The 23379-nt window shown below is 40.7% G+C and overlaps 1 protein-coding gene across 1 annotated transcript in view; it reads right to left on the reverse strand.

Moving 5' to 3' along the window:
- The window catches only part of COL9A1 (collagen type IX alpha 1 chain), a gene marked incomplete at its 5' end in the record, with an annotated part of 71125 nt that extends 63741 nt beyond the window's left edge, over window positions 1–7384 (reverse strand). The window contains 4 exons of the mRNA XM_081997839.1: window positions 5284–5416; window positions 5543–5620; window positions 6973–7046; window positions 7371–7384. Coding sequence (XP_081853965.1) covers window positions 5284–5416; window positions 5543–5620; window positions 6973–7046; window positions 7371–7384 — 299 coding nt within the window. The remainder of the gene's footprint in view (window positions 1–5283; window positions 5417–5542; window positions 5621–6972; window positions 7047–7370) is intronic.
- Window positions 7385–23379: the final 15995 nt, after the last annotated feature.

The raw sequence follows: 23379 nt of genomic DNA on the forward strand, positions 1-23379 counted from the left end.
GCAGCCTAAAATGTTAAATACTGGGAAGCCATAGCAAATTTATCGTGGTATTAAAATAAGCAATTGTAGAGAAGTTATTCCTCCATCTCACTGCAAAGTGAAGAGTGTTGGATTTCGTAATCTCCTTGAACAGCTGATAACTATATAAGCACTTAAATTAATTCTGTAAATTATTTTTATCATACATGTTTCCAATTCCACTAATTTATGGAAGTAAATCAAGCAATTTTAAACTTAGAATCAGGCAGATGAGCAAAGGAAGAATATGCAAAATTATTTCAAGTACACAGGCCCAATTAAGCCCTAACCCATTTCCTACCCACTTAAAATTGCCAGGGTTATAAGCCATCAGAGCGTTTTTTAAATTCATTTGTGTATCTTAAGTTTGTAAGGTAGCAGTCTAGTCCTGCTTTCCTTGTGTATTCAGAACAGTTGTTAATTGATTTAAGTGTGAAATGAGTGCAAGATCAGACCAATATTTTATCAGATATTTTAATCCTTGCTTATTTTTTTAAAATGCAGGTTGGGGTGAGGGAAGGTTGAAACATTTGTAATTCATCTAAAGGAACTTCTGAAACACTACTGTTTTCTTATCTTTTCCATAAATACCTAAGAGTCTTATTAATCCGGTACCGTGAGTGCTTACCAGCAAGATTTCAAGGCTAAGTCCTGCCAAGACATCAGTATATCAGAGATAAGTCACTGGCTAGGTGGTGGAAGCCCTGAATAGTCCCATTGTCTTCAAGATTATCAAGAGCAGTAAGTATTTGAAGAGATTAACTACATATTGATTTGAATACTACAAAATAACCACTTATTTTCTTAAACCTGTTTCTTTAAGAGTTAATTTCTTAGGTGAGCTTTATTGCCCACTGAGATAACTTACTCCTTGCTTAATGAAGATTTTTTTAGAAACATTAGCACAATCCACTAAACTGTATAAATTCCTCTGGCCAAGCTCATGGTAATGCAGTATTATATACCCAGGGGTGGAGGTTCCTTTGCTCAAACTGGAGACACTTGTGTCTGTAACTCCTGAAGCCTTCCAGAATCACAGCTGACCAGGCAGGCACTTTCTGGCAGACATCAAATAAAAAATAGCAATAAAACTTAGATAAGCATTTTTAAAATTAACTATCCTAAGTCATTAACCAGAAGTCATTTGCTAGGACTCATTACCCTCATCTGGTCTCTATTCTTCAGAAACACCCAGTTCTGAGCTAATTATTTCTTTTATGAGCTAATTAGGTCCTTAGCTGCATTTTGTCTTTTCCATTACGGTGTCATCATCAATATCAATGGAGCAGTACTATGTAAAATACCCTACTTGTAATGCAAAAGGAAAAGAACCTACAGAAATTTGATGGCTAGATGTAGAAAAGCCAAACCTCCAGGCATATGCATTTGAGGAGTGCTACTTCACAGAGAAGCATAATTCCCAAAGGAAAAAGCAGGAAACCAGACTATGAAATTATCTGGATGTTCCAAGCTTACTGATAAGGTTTTATAAACTTCCTATTTTCATGTTATAATTTCTTATTGTAATGTGTTTGTCATGTCACCTGTTAAAGTGGTCTGCCATACGCCACTACCCCAAATTTAAACACTGTTCAAAAGACAGCTTCAACTTTTACATTGCTCTGCTTTCGACTGAGATGAAGATGCAGGCAAAGAGCTATAATTTCTAGATTCATAGGCTACTTTCATGCTACTAAATTCAATATGCCCAGAACTGGTCTCTGATACTAAGTTCTCTGGCATGAAAAGGTTTAAACCTGCTTAATTCCAAAATATGATGACTATATGCCTGCTGCTTATTGGGAATCGTCCATGGCCTATGTTAGCTGCCAAGCTGTGCCCAGGAATTGTTTAAAGAGTGCTAATTAGTCTGGACCCAAACCATGCCAAGGTCTTGTTTAATATTTTAACAGTATAGATGATTGAGTATGAATACCTTGGAATGTTCCCTGGCATTAATTTATCCATGTGGACATAGGGGCCTTGTGATGTGACAGCTCCACTTGTGAAATCAAAGGATTAAGATTTCATCCAGTGCATAAAAATATGCACTTTTTCCCAACATAAAAACATATCATGATCATATCCTTTGTGCTATCTTTTTTTTTTAAAGCTTGCAATAAAAAATTAACACAATTATTATTCAAATTACCAGTATTAATTTTGTACTAACAAACTGGTGGACATCTACAAGAGGTATATAGGTTAAACTGAAAAATGGCGGGTTCACTATGTCAGATACAGTGGGTGTAAGTCATGGCAGTTTCTTATTGCAGGGAGAACACTATGTTGATTCTTCAGCAGTTTTTGCACTAGAAGAAGCAATGGCCAATGGGAATTTATGTGGATGATGGGAGAAGCTTAAGTCAAGACTTCTGTGCAATCATTTCTGTTCATTCTGGGATATACTTCTGGACCTTGGCAAGTATGCTAAGCAGCAAAAAGACCAAGCTACAATTTCATAGTGTTTTGAGAAAGCTAGGTAAGCTTTTCAAGGCACAAGCTATTGCTACAGCAAAGACTAAATAAATACGCTGAGCCATGTCCATCTAATTGAGCCCATTCCCATGGGCTTGTCTGTGTTAGTATAATGATTGTATGCCAGTCTAAAAAATTATTTTACTATTCCTGATAAATACTGACTGAACAGTGACAGTCAGGCAAGCCCTCTGTGCTGATACTGTAATTGGCTTGCTTGTCATTTCTACGCATGCGCCCACCTGCCCATGCCTTCCTCAAAAGCCGCGACTGCCTTACGCCAGGGTATGGGCTTACTTAGGGTGAGCCCTCTGTATTTCATAAGGTGAGAGAAGACACTGTCCATGGCCATCAGGTTACCTGGTACTAATATGGCTGCCCATTAACGGAGGTGTGAGAGGAGATGTCTGCAGCGGAGTGGGCGTGGAGCCTGCTGTTGCCTGATGTGTTTATTGAGGGTCCCTCCCCAGTGTTCCTGTAGCACTGGTGCCTTTGGGCCTAGGTCAGCCGCCCAGGTCGGGAAAACAGCGCCGCGTGGTTTTTCCCAAGCTCATTCTAGTTTTGCCTCCCCCATCTCTTAGCGAAGCCGGAGCTCACAGCGACGGAGGCACACACGAGGGGATTACACCCTCTGTGTGCCTGCCCGGCGACAGCTACGGCTGCCCCCGCCGCCCCCGCGCCCCCGGGGCTCCCCGCGGCCCGGCGGCCGGCGCAGCCGGCGGGAGGGCGGTGTTTCAGCACCGCGGGCACGGACAGCTCCGCGGCGCGGGGGCGTCTGGGGCGGGGGGCGGTCCTCCCCTCCCCTCCTCTGCCCGGCCCTGCCCTGCCCTCCCCTCGCCCCTCGCCCCGCTTCTCCCCCCCTTTCCCATCCCCTCCCCTGCCTGCTGCCGGCTGGTACCCCGGGAAATATTTACATTACCGTTAAATACCCCACGTGTGCATAAGGGTAGCCGGGGCGGGGGGGCGGCCGGAGGGAGGCGCAGCAGGAGTTCAGGCTTGCTGCCACGTCTGAGAAAGCCAGAGCTATGCCTGTGCCGTTAAAGATTCTCAGCCCTGTTTGAGGCTCTGCGTAACTCCTGTAATGCTTCTCAAGCATTTCATCATAGTAAATTCATACCAGTAAAACCCACCTACCAAGCCACATTATAAAGGAGAGTGGAGAGTCTCCATTATGCGGAGAGTTCTGTTTTTTAAAAAAAAAATTATTGGAAATGGCCTAAGGCGTGCCTCTCCGGTGCTGTTAGCCTCAGCTACTTACTGCCAACTTTACTGGTTCTGAGTCAGCTTACTGAAAGGGGCACGCTCTAAAACTCAGCACTGGAGCAGCGCAGGAAGACCAGGCTCAGTGACAGAGCAGCAGCACACTGATGCACTAGAGCAGTGTCAGGAGGCAAACCTTAATCTATTCCCCAAGACAAGACACTCAGCTCAAGTGCAGGTGGTTTTTTAGTTTAAGCCAGGACCAAATTTCGGGTATATCATGAGCTAGCACTGCAGTGTAACAGCGCAGTGTTTACTGGAAATACCAGTGTCTTCAATGTGGTACATTCATGGTACTACAGCACCACACCCAGCTAACAGGCCCAGTGGCAGCAGTCAGCTTAGAGGCCATGGTGTATTAACACAGCTGCTGTAGGCTTGATCAGGGATAACTTGCGTCTATTGAGCATATATCTCCCTAGAGCCATCCATAGCAATGTCTAAACTTTCTTAAAAACAAAATATTACTGCTTTGATAGCTCAGACTGTTTCTGAGCTGAGCTGTTAATTGAAAATCTGAGAATCTCCAGCTTCTAGCGAAACGAAGATCCCATTTACTGTTTGTGGTTGGATTCACATTTATGCACTAGCAGCCTTGATTTGCCACTGGGATGGAAAGTTGCCATGAATCCAGTGTAACCAACCAGTTAAGCTGTAAACTAGCTTAACCTGGTGGCTAAGAAGGTGGAAGCCAGGGAGGACTGTAGCAAGCAAGAGTTGTCAGTGATAACAGGAATATGGCAGAAACATTTTGCCCTACAATTATTCCTAGATGAAACAGTAGTCCAATTAAAGGTCTTGTCAGTTAATTGCTAAGTAAAGGCATTCTTAATTACGTAAGAATCTGGACCAGAATCCAGACTTGCCTAAGCTTGGCAAAGACATCTCTATCCTGCTGTACTGTCTCTATTCCTTCACTGGCAGCATGTCTGACCTGTAAAGCACAAACACAATTAGATTCCTAAATCCTGGCTCCTATTGCAACTTGCATGTGACATGCTAAGTAATAGTTTTCATCTTTTACAGAGTAAGTGGCCATAAATCAGCCAGGAACACATATGTACCAGTTATGCAAAACGTAAAAAAAAACCCCAAACCCTTACCATACAATCAATCAGCTTTCATCCTACCTTGTCTCTGCAAAATTTACATGATCAGAAAGATCCTTTTGTGTCAATGTTTTGAAAAAATTTTCCTCACTCTCCTCCTGATATCTTTTCTTTGCCTCCCTATATCTTTTCAAGTCATCAACAACTTTTGGCTTCACTTCCTAGAGGTGAATCCCTGTCTATCAGCAAATCTTGAGGGACAAGGAGCAATATAATTGGTAGAAAAAAATGGAAGTCACTGAAATTGCTGTTATAGAATCAGTCTGGTCTAGTGGTGGCAATGAAAAAACGTTGAACTCCTCTTTCCCTTTCCAAAATCTTTGCAAATGAGGTGATCTAGCTGGGGAGAGGATCTACCTCTTAAACAATAATATTGCAAAATGTGTATATTTTAAAGTCAAACAATAAAAGGCATTACCTGGTTGGGATCCTGAAGTCTACATTGGATCCCAATTTATAAGCCACTTGTAGAGAAGTGGAGCCCACTACTCTCTGGATAATTCCTTGGGATGCAGCTTTTTCTATTTGGAACTGAGAAATCAGGTCAAAGCCTACAAGAAAAAATATGCATGTCCAGAACATAATTTTAATTTAATCAGAGAACTGTGCATTCACAGAGCTGAATATAAAGTTCCTGAACAGCAGATTTTTCCTGAAAAAGTCAGGCTGCTACTTGCCTGGTAAGTCATCTTGGCCAATCCTGATTGTTGGGCAGAGATCAGTTCTCTGACTGGCACCCAGAATGACTGGTAGTCCTGAAAAAAAGGGTGAATTTATTAACCATGTGCCTGCATGTTGCCTCAGATCACCTTAAAAAATTAAGTGGAACAACTGTAGGAATATTATGAATTAAATAGAACTATAAATAATAATAATTATTAGATGTATATAATAATAAATTCAAACGATACTCAGTGAAGTCTAAGGAAATAAGCATCTGTTTCTAGAGACCTCCAAATTTAAAATTATAACTTGACAGATCTTTATTTTTTTTAAACCTTTAAATGAGAAAGTTATAAAAATTCTCTTGCAGAGCTATGGAAGAATAGTTGTATCATAAAAAGGCTTGCTGTGTAAGGAGTTTTTGGTTTGGAACTTTTGGTGGTTTAAACAAACTTTGAAAAAAAAGCCAGTTACCTAAATCAACAGTTTCCCTAGTCCCAAGGAAACTTAAACAAACGTCATGCCAACTAAAGAGGCTGTTGAGAAACCGTTGGCATCTTTTCCATACTCTCTGGTATTCAAGGTATTCTCACCTTCCTCTATGCCACATATGATCAGAGAATGGTCATTCATAATATATAGAGTAGGGGAAAGAAGCTTTTTGACCCAAACAAGAATGTAGAAGAAATTTGTTTGAGGAAACCAAATTTAAAAATCTAATTTTTCAGAATACTATCTGTCAAAAAGCCCTGTAATGAGCATGAAAACCTACCAGATTACCCTAATTTAAGGAAGGAGGAAGGAAAAATAAACATTTATTTGAAGAGTTTAAGAGTCGTGTACAAGTCCAGTATCAGGTCAGTCTGGAAAATGTTAGTAGAGGTCTGGATGGGGAAGAATGAAGCGTGCAAGTTGGAAGGAGTTGCATTTCTAACCTACAGAGAGCCTCTTGTGTGCTGCAAAGGCTCAACCATAAATGTGGGTTTCCTTCTGACAACATAAAGAGAACATTCAGGTTGACGTGTTACACCTTAGAAATGGCCTCATTCTATATTATTTGATGAGACATATGGCTGACATCCAGCCATTTATACTTTATGCCCAGCAAATAAAGTGGAGCCAGTTTGTTGCCACACATAGCAGAAGAATATCTAACTAGAAGCACTGAAAGATGGGGGGATATTTGTGTCCTGTATCTACCACCTATATCCAGATTTTAATCCTTAGCTTAAAAATATATCTAATAGTGAGCTTAAAATAGCACATATCGCTCATGTTTTTTCTCCTCTTTCTCTTCTACATACATCGATACATGCACATAGACACTTTTCCCTTTCTGTGATGGCTAGGCAGAGAGTATTTTAATTTTGAATAAGCTCAGAACAACTCTTCTGACAGTCAAAACTACAGAAAGACGAAATGTAAATAAAGTCTGTCTGCTTACTTGATTGTTGCTGGATGGTGGCTGAGACGAAAGACCACAGAAAACTACACATGTAAAAGAAAGCTGTAATTTTCCTGTAAACAGAAAGAAAACTCCAGTATGAGTGTATAGTTTCTGACAGATTCTGTAATTGACTTTCTCCTCAAAGCCATGAATATTAAATGCATAAAAAGCCAAGTTAAGGATTTACTAACAGATTTGACAAGACAATTTCTTTACATGAGAACTTTTTATCTTTGCTTTATAATAAAACATGTCAATAAAGCTCTTTCTATTACCAGTTCCCTCATATAATGCTGTCATAAAAGCAAACAACAAAGGCTGCAGCTGGCAAGGACAGCTTTAACTGTTCTAATCTCTTATTTACAGATTTCTCTAAGTCCCACTTGTTCTCTTACCAGTTGCTTTTCATCTTCACTGCTGGCTTTCTTCACTTCTCTCATGTGAATACGTGGTGTCTACAGTCTCTGCTTCCCTCTCATTAGTCCTGTAGAAGAGAGCAGCAATGGGTGCAGATGGCTCCTCCTGCCCCACACAGGACCCAGCAGGGAGGGAGGTGCAGGCTACTGGGTCTGTTTTAATCTTGCAAAGAGAAGGAGGTGGAGGCTAGACAGACATGTGTGTCCTGGTGGGCTCTGAGGGCGGATCTCTGGAGCCAGTTGAATATAAAGAAGCCAAGAGAGCAAAGAAAAGGCTGCTGCTTGTGCCAGCATCAGGGCAGGGAAATTGAGAAAATGTGAGTTCAACGATGCCAGCCAACTGAGTGGTGGGGTCCGCTCTTCAGCCAGGCAGATGAAAGAATAATATGTACTGGGGGGGTTGAGGAAGCTGGTGACCCTTAAATGGTGTTAAGACTAAAAGCTTTGAGAACAAGGGAACCTTGGTCCTGTAAAGAAGGCATCTCCATTTATTGCTGAATTATTCATTGGGTGGCCTCAGGAGAAACCTAGCTGGTGATGTCCCAGTTGTTTTTTCTGGATAAAACTGATTAGATAAACTGGTTTTCATTGCTTGAACTTGAACCTTTTCAATACACATAGGCATTACTAAGCAGACTCCTGTTCTTCAGCTGTCATTGATAAAGCACTCACTTTCCATAGGCTATTACACGTTTGGACACACAAAGACATCTGCTTATATTTGTTCACATGGATGAAAAGAGCAAGAGAGAAACTAAAATCTGTATGCATGAAAAGACCAAGGACAAGGGGTGAAGAGCCAGAAGGTCCCAGTAGTTACCACAGTCAAAAATCATGTATGTATGGAAAAGTATGCTAGTTTGTGCTAATATATCACATTTGTAAGTTTTCACGTTCTCTAGATTCTTAATATTCTAAGGTGGTTTAAATTTCCAGAAAAAATATGTTGTTGTTTTTTTTAAAGTGTGGGATACAGCAAATGCAATGATATCTACCGTCTGCTGAGAGTTTAAAGCAATAACTGAGTAATGAACTACCCCATTCATTCGAATTTGCTGTAACTCACAATCCCAGTATTGGTGGTTGTTCACACTTTTATGTCTATTGTTAGAAAGGGAGGGGCTGGATCATAGACATGAAGAGATTGCTGTGAATAATGTCTCATTTTCATGCCCAAGCAAGCAGATCTTGGGTGATACCACTTTTTTGCCCTTCAAGAGGGAGCTCAGGGAGCCTTGCAGTCCAGCATCATGATGGTGAACATATGGTATCTGTGCCAGAACTGGCACATGAAACCACTGTCAATAAAGAAAATTTACAATTGGAGAAATTTGATTTCACAAAAAGTTTGCCCAAGTCACCATACACCTGAGTCACCCACCACGCAAATATTACCGTTCTGTCATCCAGCAGTATCTATAGGGCACAAGAGGAGTCTATAAAGAGCAGGACGGAGAGCGGGACGTGGAAGTCACCTAAAGCTATAAGGAAGGGGAAGAGATGATGTGGCATGGGAAGGAATAAGTGAGAGCACCCAGGGCTTAGAAGGAGTACCAGAAGGTTTGTGAAGGAATGGAAAAGAGACAGGTGCCAAGCCATGTCTTTTGTCATATATAAGTTGTGGCTTCAAGTTTGCCTTTGAGACTGCTTAGTATTGCCAATTTATTTGTGGCAGCATTAAGGATGAAAAAGCCATCCCAGTAGTTAGATATAGAACTAAGTGGTACCAAGTGAAGATGTCTGCCATGGCTTGTGTCTGGGGTTATTGACACACACATTATCCTCTCCAAAGAGGGGGAACTTTGTTCAGAGAAATTCAGAGAACACATGCTCTGTTTCTGAACAATTTACAATCTATTTTCATTTGCATTTCATTGCAGCAGTTCTCATGGGTAGAAGTTCTTTTATGCCTGGAGTATTTTCCCAATCCAGGATCTTCATAAGACATACTGAAATAAAACATGGGAGACACTATGAAACTAAGGTTTCGCAAACCCATTCTATTCTATTTGTGGGCAAAGGAAAAACTCATTAGAAGATGCTAAAAGACTCTGGTTGTCCTGTGTGCATTTTGATTACTTCATCTTGAAATAAAACTCATAATCTATGATGAATTTCCTGATTAGATGTTTACTAATAATTATCACATCGTCTTCAAAGAGCCAGAAAAACATTAGCAGACAAACTAGTGGTAGCTGGTTTATTAGCCCCATGATCTAGTCAATATTATTCACATTTCATGCAAATGTGAACTGAGACAGATGGAGTAGATATCTTGCATAGCTTGCTGAGGCTCACAGAGACAGTCCCCATCCAACACTCATGTTTAGATCATCTGACTATTTTGATGCGTCTCTAGGTCACTTTGTGTTTTTCTCCTGAAAACAAACTATGTAGGAATGTCATCACCTAGCTAGCATTTCAAAGTGCATTTACACATCTGACTTCACATTCCTCTCCTCAAATATCTGAATCCACATTCCTGTTCTTCTGTGTAGCTTGTGTTGGAGAACATGTATTCACACAGCTGTCTGGTGAGACTCCAGCTGGATTGGAGGGAAATAGCAAACCCAGCTTCTCTTGCAGATATAAAACTTGCTCTCTGTGATGAAAAAGGTTGCAGTGAGTTGGCTGTAATTAGACTTTCAGAAGGCTCAATCCAACAGAAACCACATAAACCAACATTTGGCTCAGTAGGAGCTGTTAAATGTGGCAAAGAAGGTTCCTCAGTTCAGACTTGGGCTGATGGCAATTTAGGGTGGCTAAATTAAGCCATCTCCTGATGTTTATTTTTTGACTGATCTTGAAGGAGCTCAATGTCACTGGCTTGTACTTTTGAGCCAGATTTTTGGGAGAGACTAAGTGAGTTTGTCCTTCCTCTGAAAGGTATTTGTGGCGTATATGCAGGCACTGAGGGCTCAACATCAGGCTTAGGGACTGGAGAAACCAATGTCCAATTTGCTTTGTTAAAGTGGGGTCCCTGCTCACGTGAGTGTTCTCACAGAGGAGCAATGGTTGGTGTCCCCAGCCCTGCCCTGCTCTTCCACGCATGGCTGGAGCGGAGAGGAGCAGCAGGTAAGACTGGAAGGAGGTCACTTCTCATTTGTCTCATATCTCCTGGAAAGTTACCTCTGTCTCAGGCAGTCTTCTCTAAATTGTGCCTTCAATCTTTTCATTTAACTTCAGCTTCTTAAGGACACGTTCTCTGTTCAGTTTACAATAACAAAAATTTGCTTTATACATTTCAACATTCTTTATCCTTACCTATAGGACAAGGGTCACTGGTCTCTTTGTAGTTTAGCAGACTCTAGGATAAGCACATACCACTGACTTAACTTGTGTTTGTTGTTACGTTGTGTTTGGCTCTGATAGCTCAAGATTAACTGTGTGTGGCTGTGAGTGATGGCGTTTCTGAAAGATCTGCTCTTTATCAATCACTCTAAGAGTTATGACAACTTGGACCTGGGACTGATCTCATTGACATCAGGGGCAAAACTTGCACTGACTTAAGCACCTTTTAATTAAAACAGCAACAAATAATTAAACCAGCATCCACAAGTGTAGGGTAATTGAATTGACATCAAAACTATATTCCTTGTCAGGCTCAAACACTTCACGGAAATTTAACAATTAATTTACTATCAAATAAATTCTTACTTTCATCATAAATATGTACTTTTCTGTTCCAAATTTTATTAATTTTGGCATGGGAAAAACAACTTTTCTTTCCAAGTTTTTGGATGCCATTTTTTATATAGACCAACCAGCTTCTTCCTAGGAGCGGTTGCTCAAAGAAACCTGGGAATATGTAGGGCCAGATTCTCACCTCCTCAGCACAATCATCTTTCCAGGTGAACCTTACTGTAATGGCATTGCAGCCAGTTTGTGAACACCTAGGCTGTCCCAATATAGTCTCCAAAATTCAACAAATCCCTCTGGAGTGCTCTTGGAGCACAAACAGAGATGGTCTATACATGGGGCCAGAAAAAATTCCACCATAGCTGCATGTCCTTACCTTAAGAACCCTTTCTGTGGATGAGGCTTGCAGTTCCCATTGCCTTTGGATGAAAGTCTAGATTGTGGTATCTTTCCTATTTTCATTTCTTTCTAGGTCAGAAGATTTGTACTTTGTCTCCAGGGGTGCCAGACAGTGATTATCCCCAAACGTTACAGTGAGTGATTCCAATTACCTTAAATACAGGAGAATTTATTTTCTAGTGGAAAGGCAGAGCAAATCAAAAGAAAAGTTAAGCAGACTTCAAGCACAACTATGCTAATATTGCAATGAACACAGTTGTGTTTTGGCAGAAATTAGGATTCTGATCTCACTTAATTTACATCTGTGGCCATCTACTGATTGCACTGACTTTACTGATTCTCAACAGCAGAAATAAGATCAGAAACAGACTTTGCCTGTTTGTGTTAGCTATTTGGTGGGCATAAAAAGTAGTGAAGAATTTATCATTTATGCTAACCAATAGTATCACTAAGAGCTGTGTCCAAAATTCACAATCGCATCTAACTAAAGACAATAATCCCCCAAATTTGGAAGTATTTTCAGTCACAGTGTAATAAGCCTTGATGAGGCTTATTTTATATTGTTCTCTCTTTCTGTCACTAGCTCACTAGCACATCATTTAGATTATCCCAGCTCACTAGCACATCATTTAGATGATAAAAAACCTGTTCTTTCATGTTTCAACAGAACTGGAAAAATATAATACACCTCTAAATACATTCAGATTCTTTTTGAATCAAAGTTAAGTTTACCTGAACACAAATTTCAATTCTTAGAAACAGAACCTTTTGTAATTTTTGACCCGATGGAACTTAGTTTCATTTCTATTTATCTCTGAATGCTGTAGCAAGCATAATTTATTTTACTGCCATGAAATACCGTTTGAGAGAAATCATGTCCTGGCTAACACCAGTAACAAAACGTCTGTTGGTTTAAATGGAATCAGGATTTCCCTCTTTTACGCAAGCATATATGCACCACAGCACAGGTTCATAGGTAAAAATACTCATGAAAATTAAATTAGTGCACGGTTATTTTGGACAATGATAATTTCAAAGGGGGGGCTTTCTCCAGTACTCCCTGCCTTCCCCGGCCAGGCTCCACACCTGCCTCTCATCCTCAGCCCAGCTGGGCTCCAGCAGACTTAGGGCATCACTATGTATGAATAAGCATCACGTTTATTCAAGTACTGTCTGAACAGCTCTGGGACAGGGAGAGTTAGACAGACTGTTTGTTTTATAATGAAAGCTGCGTTTCAACGAAGTATGGTATTAGGGCAGATTCTGGGACCACAGAAAGCTGGCACATGCAGGTCTTTATACAGAATTAATGACATTTAGAATATATATTTTAACCTGCAAGTTATGTTCTGTATCAAAAGAACCATGCCAAAATTTAAAACTTGTTATTTTCTCTTTGAGAAAAAAAAAGGACATAAACACATAAGAATAACACAATAATAAAATACTGTGAAGTATAATTCTAACAGTTTGTAAATATTTAATTATTTATAACAAGGCCTACATTTCCATTGCACTGATTTTGCACTTCCAGTTACAGCTGGTTATTGACCGCAATATAGCTACTGGGTTGCAAAAAATGTTCTGGTCAGAAGTTCATTCAGAGAAAACTAAGACAAAAAAGAATCGGTTAATATTATTCCTTCCGTTTTCTCTTAGTGAATCCACCATTACGCCACAACTGGCAGGATGCTTCTGAGCAATGCACTACCAAAATGACAACTATGGAGTAGAAAACAAAGGGTAGATGTAATGAACATTTTCAAAGCAGAAGGTGGCTAATTAGCAAGGTCCCACAGAGATTTGTACAAAGGCCTGCACCGTTCAAAATGCTCATAAATGTGATGTGGAAGGAGAGTAAATAATGGGGAGGTAACATCTGCAGACACGAGGAAGCTACCTGAGCAATAAAAATGAAAGCTGAGGGTATAAACTGTGGGAAGGTCTTAAAACACCTAGTAAGCTTTTGATAAAATAGCAGGTGAAATTCCATACAAATAAAGAGGAAATAATTAGCAATGAAAAAGCAGTCCTAAATTTGTGGTAGCTTCTACCGTTCCAGAAAGGTATCTGTCAGCTGTAAAAGGAAGCGCTGTGAAAACACACCTCAGTGCCCAGCAGTGGGCAAAAAGCAAACTGCATGTTAGGAGCAATTAGGAAAACAATAGTGAACAAAGCAGAAAACATCACACTGCTGCTGTATAAACCATGGTCAGCAGGGATGATCCAAGGTTTGCACTGGTTTCAGTACGAAAAATGATTAAATAGATGAGGATTCTTCAACCCTGAAAAAAAAAGAGAACTAATGAATTCTAAGCAGCATGGAAAAAGTTAATAAAGAACAATAGTTGCTCTCTTGCAGAACAAAGACCAAGGTCATCAACTGAAGCTGGAAGCCAGAAGATCCAAAACAAGCAACAGACGGCACTTCCCCATAAAACACGTAGGCGAACAGTGGGATTCTCTTCCACCACTTTTAATATTCACTATTGCGAATGCTAAAAGTTGTATGGGATCAAAAAGGGACATGGCAGATTAATGCATCCACCAGGGACCACCTCCAACTCACAAAGTCCTCAGGCCAGAAATCACTGCAGACTGGGAAGATATGTGGGGGAAGAATTCCTACGTATTTTTTCTATGCCTACACGCTTCTCTAGGCATCCACTATTAATATCTTGACCAGAGAAAGTATGTTGTACCAGATGGACCTTTAGTCTGACCTAATACAGCTGTTCTTACCTTTTAATACTTAAAGGACTTGCAATGAAAATTCAAAAAGGAAAGACTGCCCTTGTAATTCCAGAATACATTTCAGAGGACTTAGACCTAGCAGCACTCCTAAAAACAAAGACAGCCATGGTCTGAGAAGGAAGGGAGTTTCTTTTTGCCATTTCCTAATTTTTTCAAAATGCAAGATACTGGGATGGAAGTTTTATTCTTGTACATGGAGAGGGCTCTTAAAGATCACCTCAAAGACTGGATGTTAGAAAAGAATCCAAAAAGCATAGAAGCATAGAAAAATTTAGATGGGGGAGGACCTGTGGAGGTCACCCGGCCCAACCTCCTCTCAAGACAGATTCATATTTCAGAGTCAGAGCATGTTGCTTAGGGCTTTACCAGGCTGAGACCTGAGTATCTCCAAGGACAGAGACTCCAGAACCACCCAGGGCGACTGCACCTGTAGCCACTACTGTGGCGGCAACTTTTTCTGTTTATTCAAGCAGAATTTCCATTGCTGCAACTGATGAACACCTCGGTGCCTGTGTTTGTTAGCTCAGAGCTTCTGGGCCTCACTCCCCACTGTCCTGTCCTTGAGAGTGAACGTGAGAAAGACTTTCCGTACCAGGAACAAGTGTTTTGATAGTTACTTTCTATGTAATTTGTAGAGCTGGAAGTAGCTACTCGTGCTGCAAGAATGTGAAGAATCAAGTGCTCAGATACCGAGCAACTGCATGAATTCAGAAAAGAAAAGTATCTTACAGTGATACCTGGAGGATATTACTTCTGGAAAACTACATGAAGAACTTTTCATAAGAAACAAAACCACAAAAAAAAAAAAGGCTGAGCAGGAAAGTATTTATCATCTTGATTTACTTTTTAATGGTTGGCTTTAAAAAAGATCGGTAAATGTTTTACTGCAGTTCACTTAAGAAGGAACGTAAAATGCCTATAAATACATCCATGTTTATTATCTAGCGGGATAAGCTTTTCTTTTTCCCATGTTACTGATGCAATGCTCTGAAGTGTATCTCATCAGATATGATTAGATATTTCCTGTTGTCATGTGTAAATTAGTCACTCCTGCAAATGTCACAGAATGTGTTTTGCTGCTTTCTCATTTATTTTTGCACATCCTATAGCTGGATTGCCCAAGATACCCTTTGTTACTACCACCCCCCCCGCCATTCCTCGAGGGTTTTTGCTACCAGTGGACTTCTTGTACAACAAACCTGAAAAGTCTTATTATCCAAAGAAGCTATACTTTCTGGATCTCTTGGTTAAATTTTTGTATGTAGAGTTGAAGAATGTTTTTTTAACAATAAAGCTTACTGTAACATACATCAAGATTTCTCACCTTTGCTTACAGCCAAGATGGTACCTGTGTTCATATGCTTTTCTAAAACTAAGTACTTTACAGTCAATTGCCAGAACTTATGTCCTTAAAAATTATGGACTGAGAAACCCATAACATTTATAACATGCATCCAACTATCATTTTTTTGAGGGAAGATTTTTTTTGTAAAGCCAACAGCCAATAAAAAAAAAATCTCCTGCAAAAGTATTAGGAAGGTGATCATGGAAATTTGGCTGATATTGTGGCTGACAAATCAACAGCAAAGTGACTCGCCATGAAAACCAAATAGGAACGTCTCCTGTGTACGGGATTCTCATCTCCATCGTGGGAGCTGTGCACAAAAAATGGGAATAAAAATAACATAACTACAATGCTCTGAAATATCAAACACATTTCTTCCCAAAATTTGTCATGTCTCCTGGGTTATGCAGACTGCGTTGCACGCTGCAACCACTCTGGAAAGCAGCCAGTTGCTGCAAAGGTTTACAGCACATTTTAAATAGTTGAGAGAGAAAGACGCGTGTTCAAGGGGAAGGCAGTGGTGTGGAGGATTAGCAGTGGGAGAGGACTTCTGCCATTTCTAGGTCAGCGCTCGGAGTCAAGCCTTGCTCAGAGCCGAACAAAAGTTGTTACTATCTCATGTCCACCAGTCCGTGTGAAACGAGTTAATGATCACAGGCCAGCCCTTGGCAGACAAGCATCCCACTGCAAAATCACCCTCCCTTCTGGAAGCCTTGTAAGAAAACCAAGGACTAATTTGGCATGGAAAATGACCTACCTTGTCTCCTCTAACCAAGGTCTTTCCAGGCTAAGGGTGAAACCAGGTGGTGGGGAAGGGTGAGCAAGCAGCTGCTTCCCTGGCACTAGCAATTTTGAGGATAACCAGAGGACTTTACAGGAGTGCTAAACCAGAGCCTTTCAAGATGAAGAGCATAGTCTTTCTGAAGAACATAGACTTTCATGTCTGAAAAACATAGGTATGTATGAACAGCACTCTGTCTGGTAGTATACTCTGAACAGTATTTGAGACAGATAGTTATGTTTGAATTCTTAAGAATATTTAGATTTGTTGTAAGACCATTTTAGGCATGAGTTTTCTTGAGCCAAATCTTAAAAAAAAAGGTATTGGACTGAAGAGCACAAGCATCTTGCTTGTGTCTGGGCGTACGGAATTTATTGAAAGTGTATCAGAGGCTTATATACTAGTTTAGCTTTGCATGGACTTCTGGAGGTCCTCTGGTCCAACCCCCTGCCCAGAGCAGGGCTAACCTCAGGTTGCTGAAGACCTGTCAAGTTTTGGTTATCTCCAAGGTTGGAGATCCCTCAGCCTCCCTGGACAGCTTGTTCCACCAGCTGATTTACTGTCTCACGTGGATACTTTGTAAATATGCTTATTTACAGCATTTAAGCTGAACTATTTAGCAGTCCTGGAGCAAAGAAGTGCCCCAAAACTGTTTGCCACAATCAGCATATAAATACAAGTGAGAACCTTTTCTACACACACTGTCACTCAGGCTGTCTCCTGCATCTCTAGGACATTTCTCAGAGTATTGCAGACGCTTTGATGTAATTGGGGAGAATACTCCAGGGCACTGAACACAATTTTCCAGGTAATGCAGCTCAAATTTGATACACAGTGTTCTCCGGTTCCGTGAAATTTCAATACTTTTTTTCAGGAACTTTCCTATTTTCAAGCTATCTTTTTTAAGCCTCCTCCGTAATCCTGTTTAATGCCACCTATGGGAAACTTTTTTCAGGATGAATTCAGGTCTATATTGCAGAAGACTTTCCTGGCATAATAATAACAGAGTGTGGGATTTCATGTGACATTTTTATACTGGAAAAGTCCTAGTATATATATATATATATATATGATTATACCAGGTAAATGGGCTTTCATCGGCATGGTGTATTTCACTCGCTGAACTGGCGTAAGCCACGCCAGGAAAAGCAAAGCTTCATTTGAAGGAAATTATCTGAATTGAGAAATCTTTTTCCAGTGTGAAGAGGGCACAACTAAACTGTCTGTGGCAATGCTTTAGTGAACTGACTTTTCTGTCCAACAGGTGGAGTTTTACAGTCACCAATGCTCAGATTCTCACGCTGTGCTGTTCATTCATTATAAATTAAGCAAAACCTAACCACATATTAGTATTGTTTAATATTGATAATGCCAGATGTATGTGCACATAGATGCATGAATTATTGTCCTTTTCCATCTTTATGTAGCATGCAGGCTGTTAAGACACCCAAAGTCAGAAGTGCTGTTTCTATCTTTAGTTATATTGCTGAGATATTAAAGAAATTAGATTTTTTAATTTTTGTTTTCAAGCATTCTAACATTACCTACAAGACAGACACCTTGTTTAAAAAGAACTTTGCTGCAAAAATATCGGAACACTTTGTTCTATCAAATATTAATAAGCTTTGCCTTCTTGTGTTATGTTGCCTGTTACTCATCTGATGTAGATGACATTTCAGTCTTTTCTGCACTGTCTGCATCTTTGGTAGAATTAGTAATACGCATGTCAATGATTGTCCACCTTTTAATTACATAAAGTCATTTTGGTATCATCCCCATTGTGATCCCATATTTTCAATAAGCTGAATTCTTATTTGTGTATTAGCCTAACACTGTGCGTTCTGCAGAGTTTTCATTCACAAAATGATCCTCTTACTGCAACTGTAAAAACACCTAAAAACAAATACAACCGCAACAGCCAGGAGAGTGATCATGGACTGAGCTGGGATGGACGAATGAGGAGTTGTGGACTGACAGCCGCTCCCCAAGCTTATCCGAAACTAGATCCATTCCTTTGGGGTTTAGTTCCAAATTCTCATGTTTAAGCCATGCTCCTTTATTGTATGCTCTCCTTCTGACCTGATGAATCTTGCATTGCTCTCTGCACGTGGTGCAGTCAGGAGCACACCTGGAACGGCAGGACCTCAGTCAGTCCCAACAGATGGAAGAAGAAATTGCAGCTTGATCTCACATATGCTGGACATGTGTGCAACCTGGTTTGTTATTGCATACAAAATAGGTGTGCCCGTACCATCACCTGTAAGCAACCTGATTATTGTTGATTTGAAAAGGTTGTGCCCTGATTATTCTTTCAAAAATAAGGTGCAAAGAGCCGATCCCTGGGGTGGAATCCATGTTCCGGATCCCAGAGGCAGGGAGGAAACTTCCCGAAGCCTGGTACTTTGGCTGTAGGTGAGGATTTTAAGCATGTTCCTGTTCCTACCTTCTCCTGCTGGTTCCCATTTTGGGGGAGTAGGTCTTAAGGTATGCCTACCTCTCTCTGTGCTCTATGTAGGAAGCGTAGGTGACTAATTCTATGACCTGGATTTTGTTCGAGGAGGAGAGCCCTAAAATTAAAATGTTGGGTATGCATGCATTTAAGTCTCTTGTTTAGTCTAGTCCATATTTCTTCTTAGAAAACTTGCTGGGCATTTCAGTGTTATATAATCTTGGCATTTACTCTGGGAATTTCCTGGGAGAGTTAACTTCTGCCACGTTTTGTACAAATACATTAAACTGTTGTGGAAAAAGGAAAACACACTGAGATGGGCTTGATGGAACACAACAGTCAGGTGAGAGAGAGCCTCGAGTTTCCTGATGCTGTCTGTTCAATTAACGCTACAAATTTATTCAACCAACCATTACAAAGTGCTAAAAAAGCTAAAGAAAAGAATTAATTGACTGGCATCATGTCCTTCCCTTTTGCAACCGAGGTTGAGAAATTGCAGCTTTAGCAGTTTTCTTTTCTTTGTGGGTGTTCTCTTAAACCAGGTATATTGAACTGGATAGAAGCCAAAGGTAGAAATGTCTGTAAATTATCACATTTCAGAGCAGTAATAATTTAGAAGTCTTTCTGACATTCAGAAGAAGAAAATATTACTTGGCTAGAAATTTGTATCTCATAGCAAAGAGGCCAAGAAAATACTGTAAACGCTGCAGGCGCAAAAAAATTAATAAGTACATACCATGCTGTATGCATATTCAAATGCTATAGTCTGGCATGTAGTTACAAGTAGAAAAAGGAGCTAGAATTAGGTTTTCTTCAATAAAGTGTAACTGTATTTATTAATATTTATATAATCTCTCAACACTAAGTGGCAGGGTTATTTGGATACTGGGTTCATCATTACTTACTGAGTGGAATAACTGAAGGATGTCCAGCATTCTGAAATAGTGATCCATAATATTCTTCTTGCTGGGTAAACATGGATTTACCTGAATTGGTGAAATAAAATCACCCATAGGGCAGCAGCTGTGAGAACTAGGGCTGGCTGTAGAACAAGAATTACCTTCAAATGTACTTCAGGGTTGTCATAATTTTAGGTTAGATCTCAGTGAAACCAAGAGAGAAGACAGGGGAAGCACACATCCTACAATAGTCCAAAAGCAGAGGCTGCTCCAAAGGCACTGATTAGCCCTTTTCTTGCCCTAGCCTTGCTTATGGAGACATGGGGGTGCTGCCTTTGTCTCTTAGGCTGCAAAGGCTGTGCCAGCTTTGTGCTTAGGCTGACCACAAAACCCACCTGATTTGCTGGTTGCTACAGGCAGATGCCACAGGCTCTCGTGGGAAAGACCTAGGCCATCCTTTCAGCCCCACAGTAGGTGTCACAAGTGCAGGCAGGTTATATGGGGCAACCTAGCAAACCAGTGGAGTCTTGGAACATCTACACTGCAGGTTAAATGAGCGCTCAGGACTAGTGTGAACATGAGTTCTCTCCAGTATTTCCTGAAAGTCATTTTTCTACCATTGGGAAAGATGGTGGATGTCCAGACAAAGCGGACAGCTGGCACATAGGATCGGACATGAGTTTGTGCTCACACTGCACAGTGTAGGTGTATCACGTGAATCCCCTGGGCACTGGTACACCTGTGTAGCCGTACAAAAACAGTGGACAGCTGTACAAATGCAATGGACAGTCTTCCCTTACAACATTATTAGACACTTTAAAAAAGACATTCCAAAGAATACACACCGTTACGCCATTCAGCTGAGATTTCCATTTCTCTGGACACACTTCTGGAAGTGAAGTGAAACTGCTATGTCTTAAATGCTGGACCGTGACCTTGGGCTGCAGTGCTGAGCCCAGAGCACTGAGTGCCAGATGCAGATGGGAGGACTATGGTCTCCAGAGAGACAAGTGCTTTTTCTTTAGGGAATCTGCCTGTCTCTGTACAAGCAGGAATGAGGAAAGTTATATCTTCTCTTATTCTTTAAACACTCAGGGCTAGAACAGATTTTATACTTATCATTTAAGCTAAGTGCTTTGTAGAAACCACATAAAATGCAACTCCTTTTCCCAAAGGCTAAGATTAAAAAAGAAGAACATTTTGAGTGTTTAATGGGTTGCAACTTAAGAGATCTGATTTGGAGTGGACAGCCACTTGACACTGTTTAGGGAGCATGGGCTTCAAAGAAGTCTGGAGTAGCGAGGGCTGGCAGCACCCTGGGTGTCCCCTGGGGCAGCGGGGCAGGGTCTGGCTCTGCTGCAACATCACTGGGGCAGGGACCAATGTCCCCAAGGGTCTGACGTGGGGTCCTGGGCTAGGGCAGGGTAGGGGGAGGACAGGCAGGGACAGCATGGACCCATTAGGGCCCTCAGATTTTCAGACAATATATCCAGAGACACCAGATCTAGCTGAAAACCTTGGTGCCAAAACCTAAGTGACAGTTGTAACACGCAAAAGAAGCTACTCTACCTACAGGGAATGGCTTGTCTAGGAGGGACTTCAGCTGTGGATATACCGACTCATTTTAGCATGTGATACCTCATGAGAGTTTGCAGTCTTTTTGTTGTTTAAAGTCTGGGGAAGAAGAAGGAGATTTAACTTGACATGCAGTTCAATAAGCAGCCGTGGGAAGTAACTCCACAAGGGGCTGGTGTTCTCAAAGCAAAACATGCAGCTTCAGCAGCTGGGACAGATGGTTATGAGAGGGGTAAAATTCAGTATCAAAAAGATTAGGAGATTGAAACATTGGTATCACAAGAATGGTCAGAACAAGAGATTTAAAAGAAACACTTTTTTTTCTAGAGAAAAAAACAACTAAATTTTTGTCAGAGCAAAAACATGAGAGAAGACAGAGAGAAATTAACATGATCCCTAGGGTGTGATTCATGCTAGAGAACGGAGCCCTAGAAAAAGGGTATTTACTCCCTGTGGGACACCTTGAGTTCAAGAAGTTTGTGTGCTACCCAAAATGTAATGGAGACTTCTCCTCAGTAGAGCACTGTATTTTAGAGTCACTGTCTTTGAAGAGCATCATGGGCAGTACACTAATGTCCATGAATTGCCTACAAAATGAGGACAAAAATCAAGCTCTGAGGGATGTCAAGAAAGATTGAAAGAATAGCTAGGATGTAGAAGGAGACCCAGATAAACATGGAAGCCATGGGAAGACAGAACATCGAGGAGAAGAAAACCATCCAGTGTATAAAAGTCAACAAGTATGAGAGGAAGACAGCATAAAGCACTTGATGCAGACAAGGCTGGAATCTGGCCCAGGAAACGTACCTTTCTAAATAGCTGACTGACGCTGGATATGAAAGCCCCCTAAAGACGTAATGGACTCTTTCGGTGTGCCCGCTTGGTCTGTGTGCTCCCTACCTGCTGCCTGCATAGAGGACAGAGGCAGTAGGTGACTAGGTTGAACATAAGCAGTGATATTAACAGGGTTTGGGCAGCAAGATTCAGTGAGCCCGTTAACTGCCAAAGGTACTCCACTGTGAGACAAGCTTACATCTGCCCAACTTTTTCTCATTGAACACGGAGGAATTTTAGAATTTTTTACAGTGTTCCCATGGAAACTTTCCCTATGTCATGCACGGTTTCCTTGATACAGGTCACATCTTCTTTCATCTTCAGTCATTATTATTATTAATGTACAGCAGTTCCTTTATGACTGCCTTTACAATGTCTCTATAGCTTCCATACTCTTAAGACCACCCTTTAAGATAAAGATTTAGTTGTCCTAATTGCTAGGATTTAGGCTGTCATTTGCTCCCTGTCTATAAGATGGCAAGGAAAAGATCCTCATGGGCTTTGTTTGCCAAAGCAAGCAGACTGTTTCAAGTAAAATGTTCTAAAATAGCAGCTGATGTGGTTCGCACAGGATATTCTCATTCCAATGACTATAACATTCTGAACCTCTAATACAAGTAGTGAAGGGACATTAATTGTCGCTCTAAGAGTTGGGCCTATTATAGGGCAGTAGCCACAAGGCAATTTGCTGTTTAGTGTTTTAAAAACGTGTATTTGGGAAAAAATGTCCAGTTATGCTTTTCTTCATTTTAACTAGTAACATTCTAGCTGTAAATATTTTCAGACAGATGCTGTAGTGCTCCCACTGTGACCTTTTTTCCAGATATTTCTTCCAGAAATTTTTATCTGTTGGACCCAGGTTACTATAGCCCAAGATAAAGCAATTTTGGCTCTTGACTGAGTAAAGGAATATATATATACACACACACACACACACATACATATGCTCTTAAATAGCTGCAGTTCTGCAATGGCTTGGCTAGAAAATAGCCCTCAAAGAGGAAAAGTATATGAACGTGTTGACGAAGATCAGTTTAGATCTGGCCAAGTCAGGCTTGCTGAAAATAACACTGCGCAAAAGCAATCTTTTTTCAGAATGAACACTTAAAATTGGAACAATACTGCACGAGTGCACAGCTAATACAATCAGATATTTTCTCCGGTAACCACTGTTTCTCAAACAACTCACTGTAACACGCAGCTTTTTGCTACAGCTCCTTCCAGTTCTTTCTAGTAAACAGCATTCTGTGTTTCCATATGCCATACACAAACTATGTAGTAAGATCGAAGAAAGTGCTATACATTTACATTTA

Source organism: Phaethon aethereus, assembly GCF_964289735.1.
Source record: "Phaethon aethereus genome assembly, chromosome: 3".
Taxonomy (NCBI): Eukaryota; Metazoa; Chordata; class Aves; order Phaethontiformes; family Phaethontidae; genus Phaethon; species Phaethon aethereus.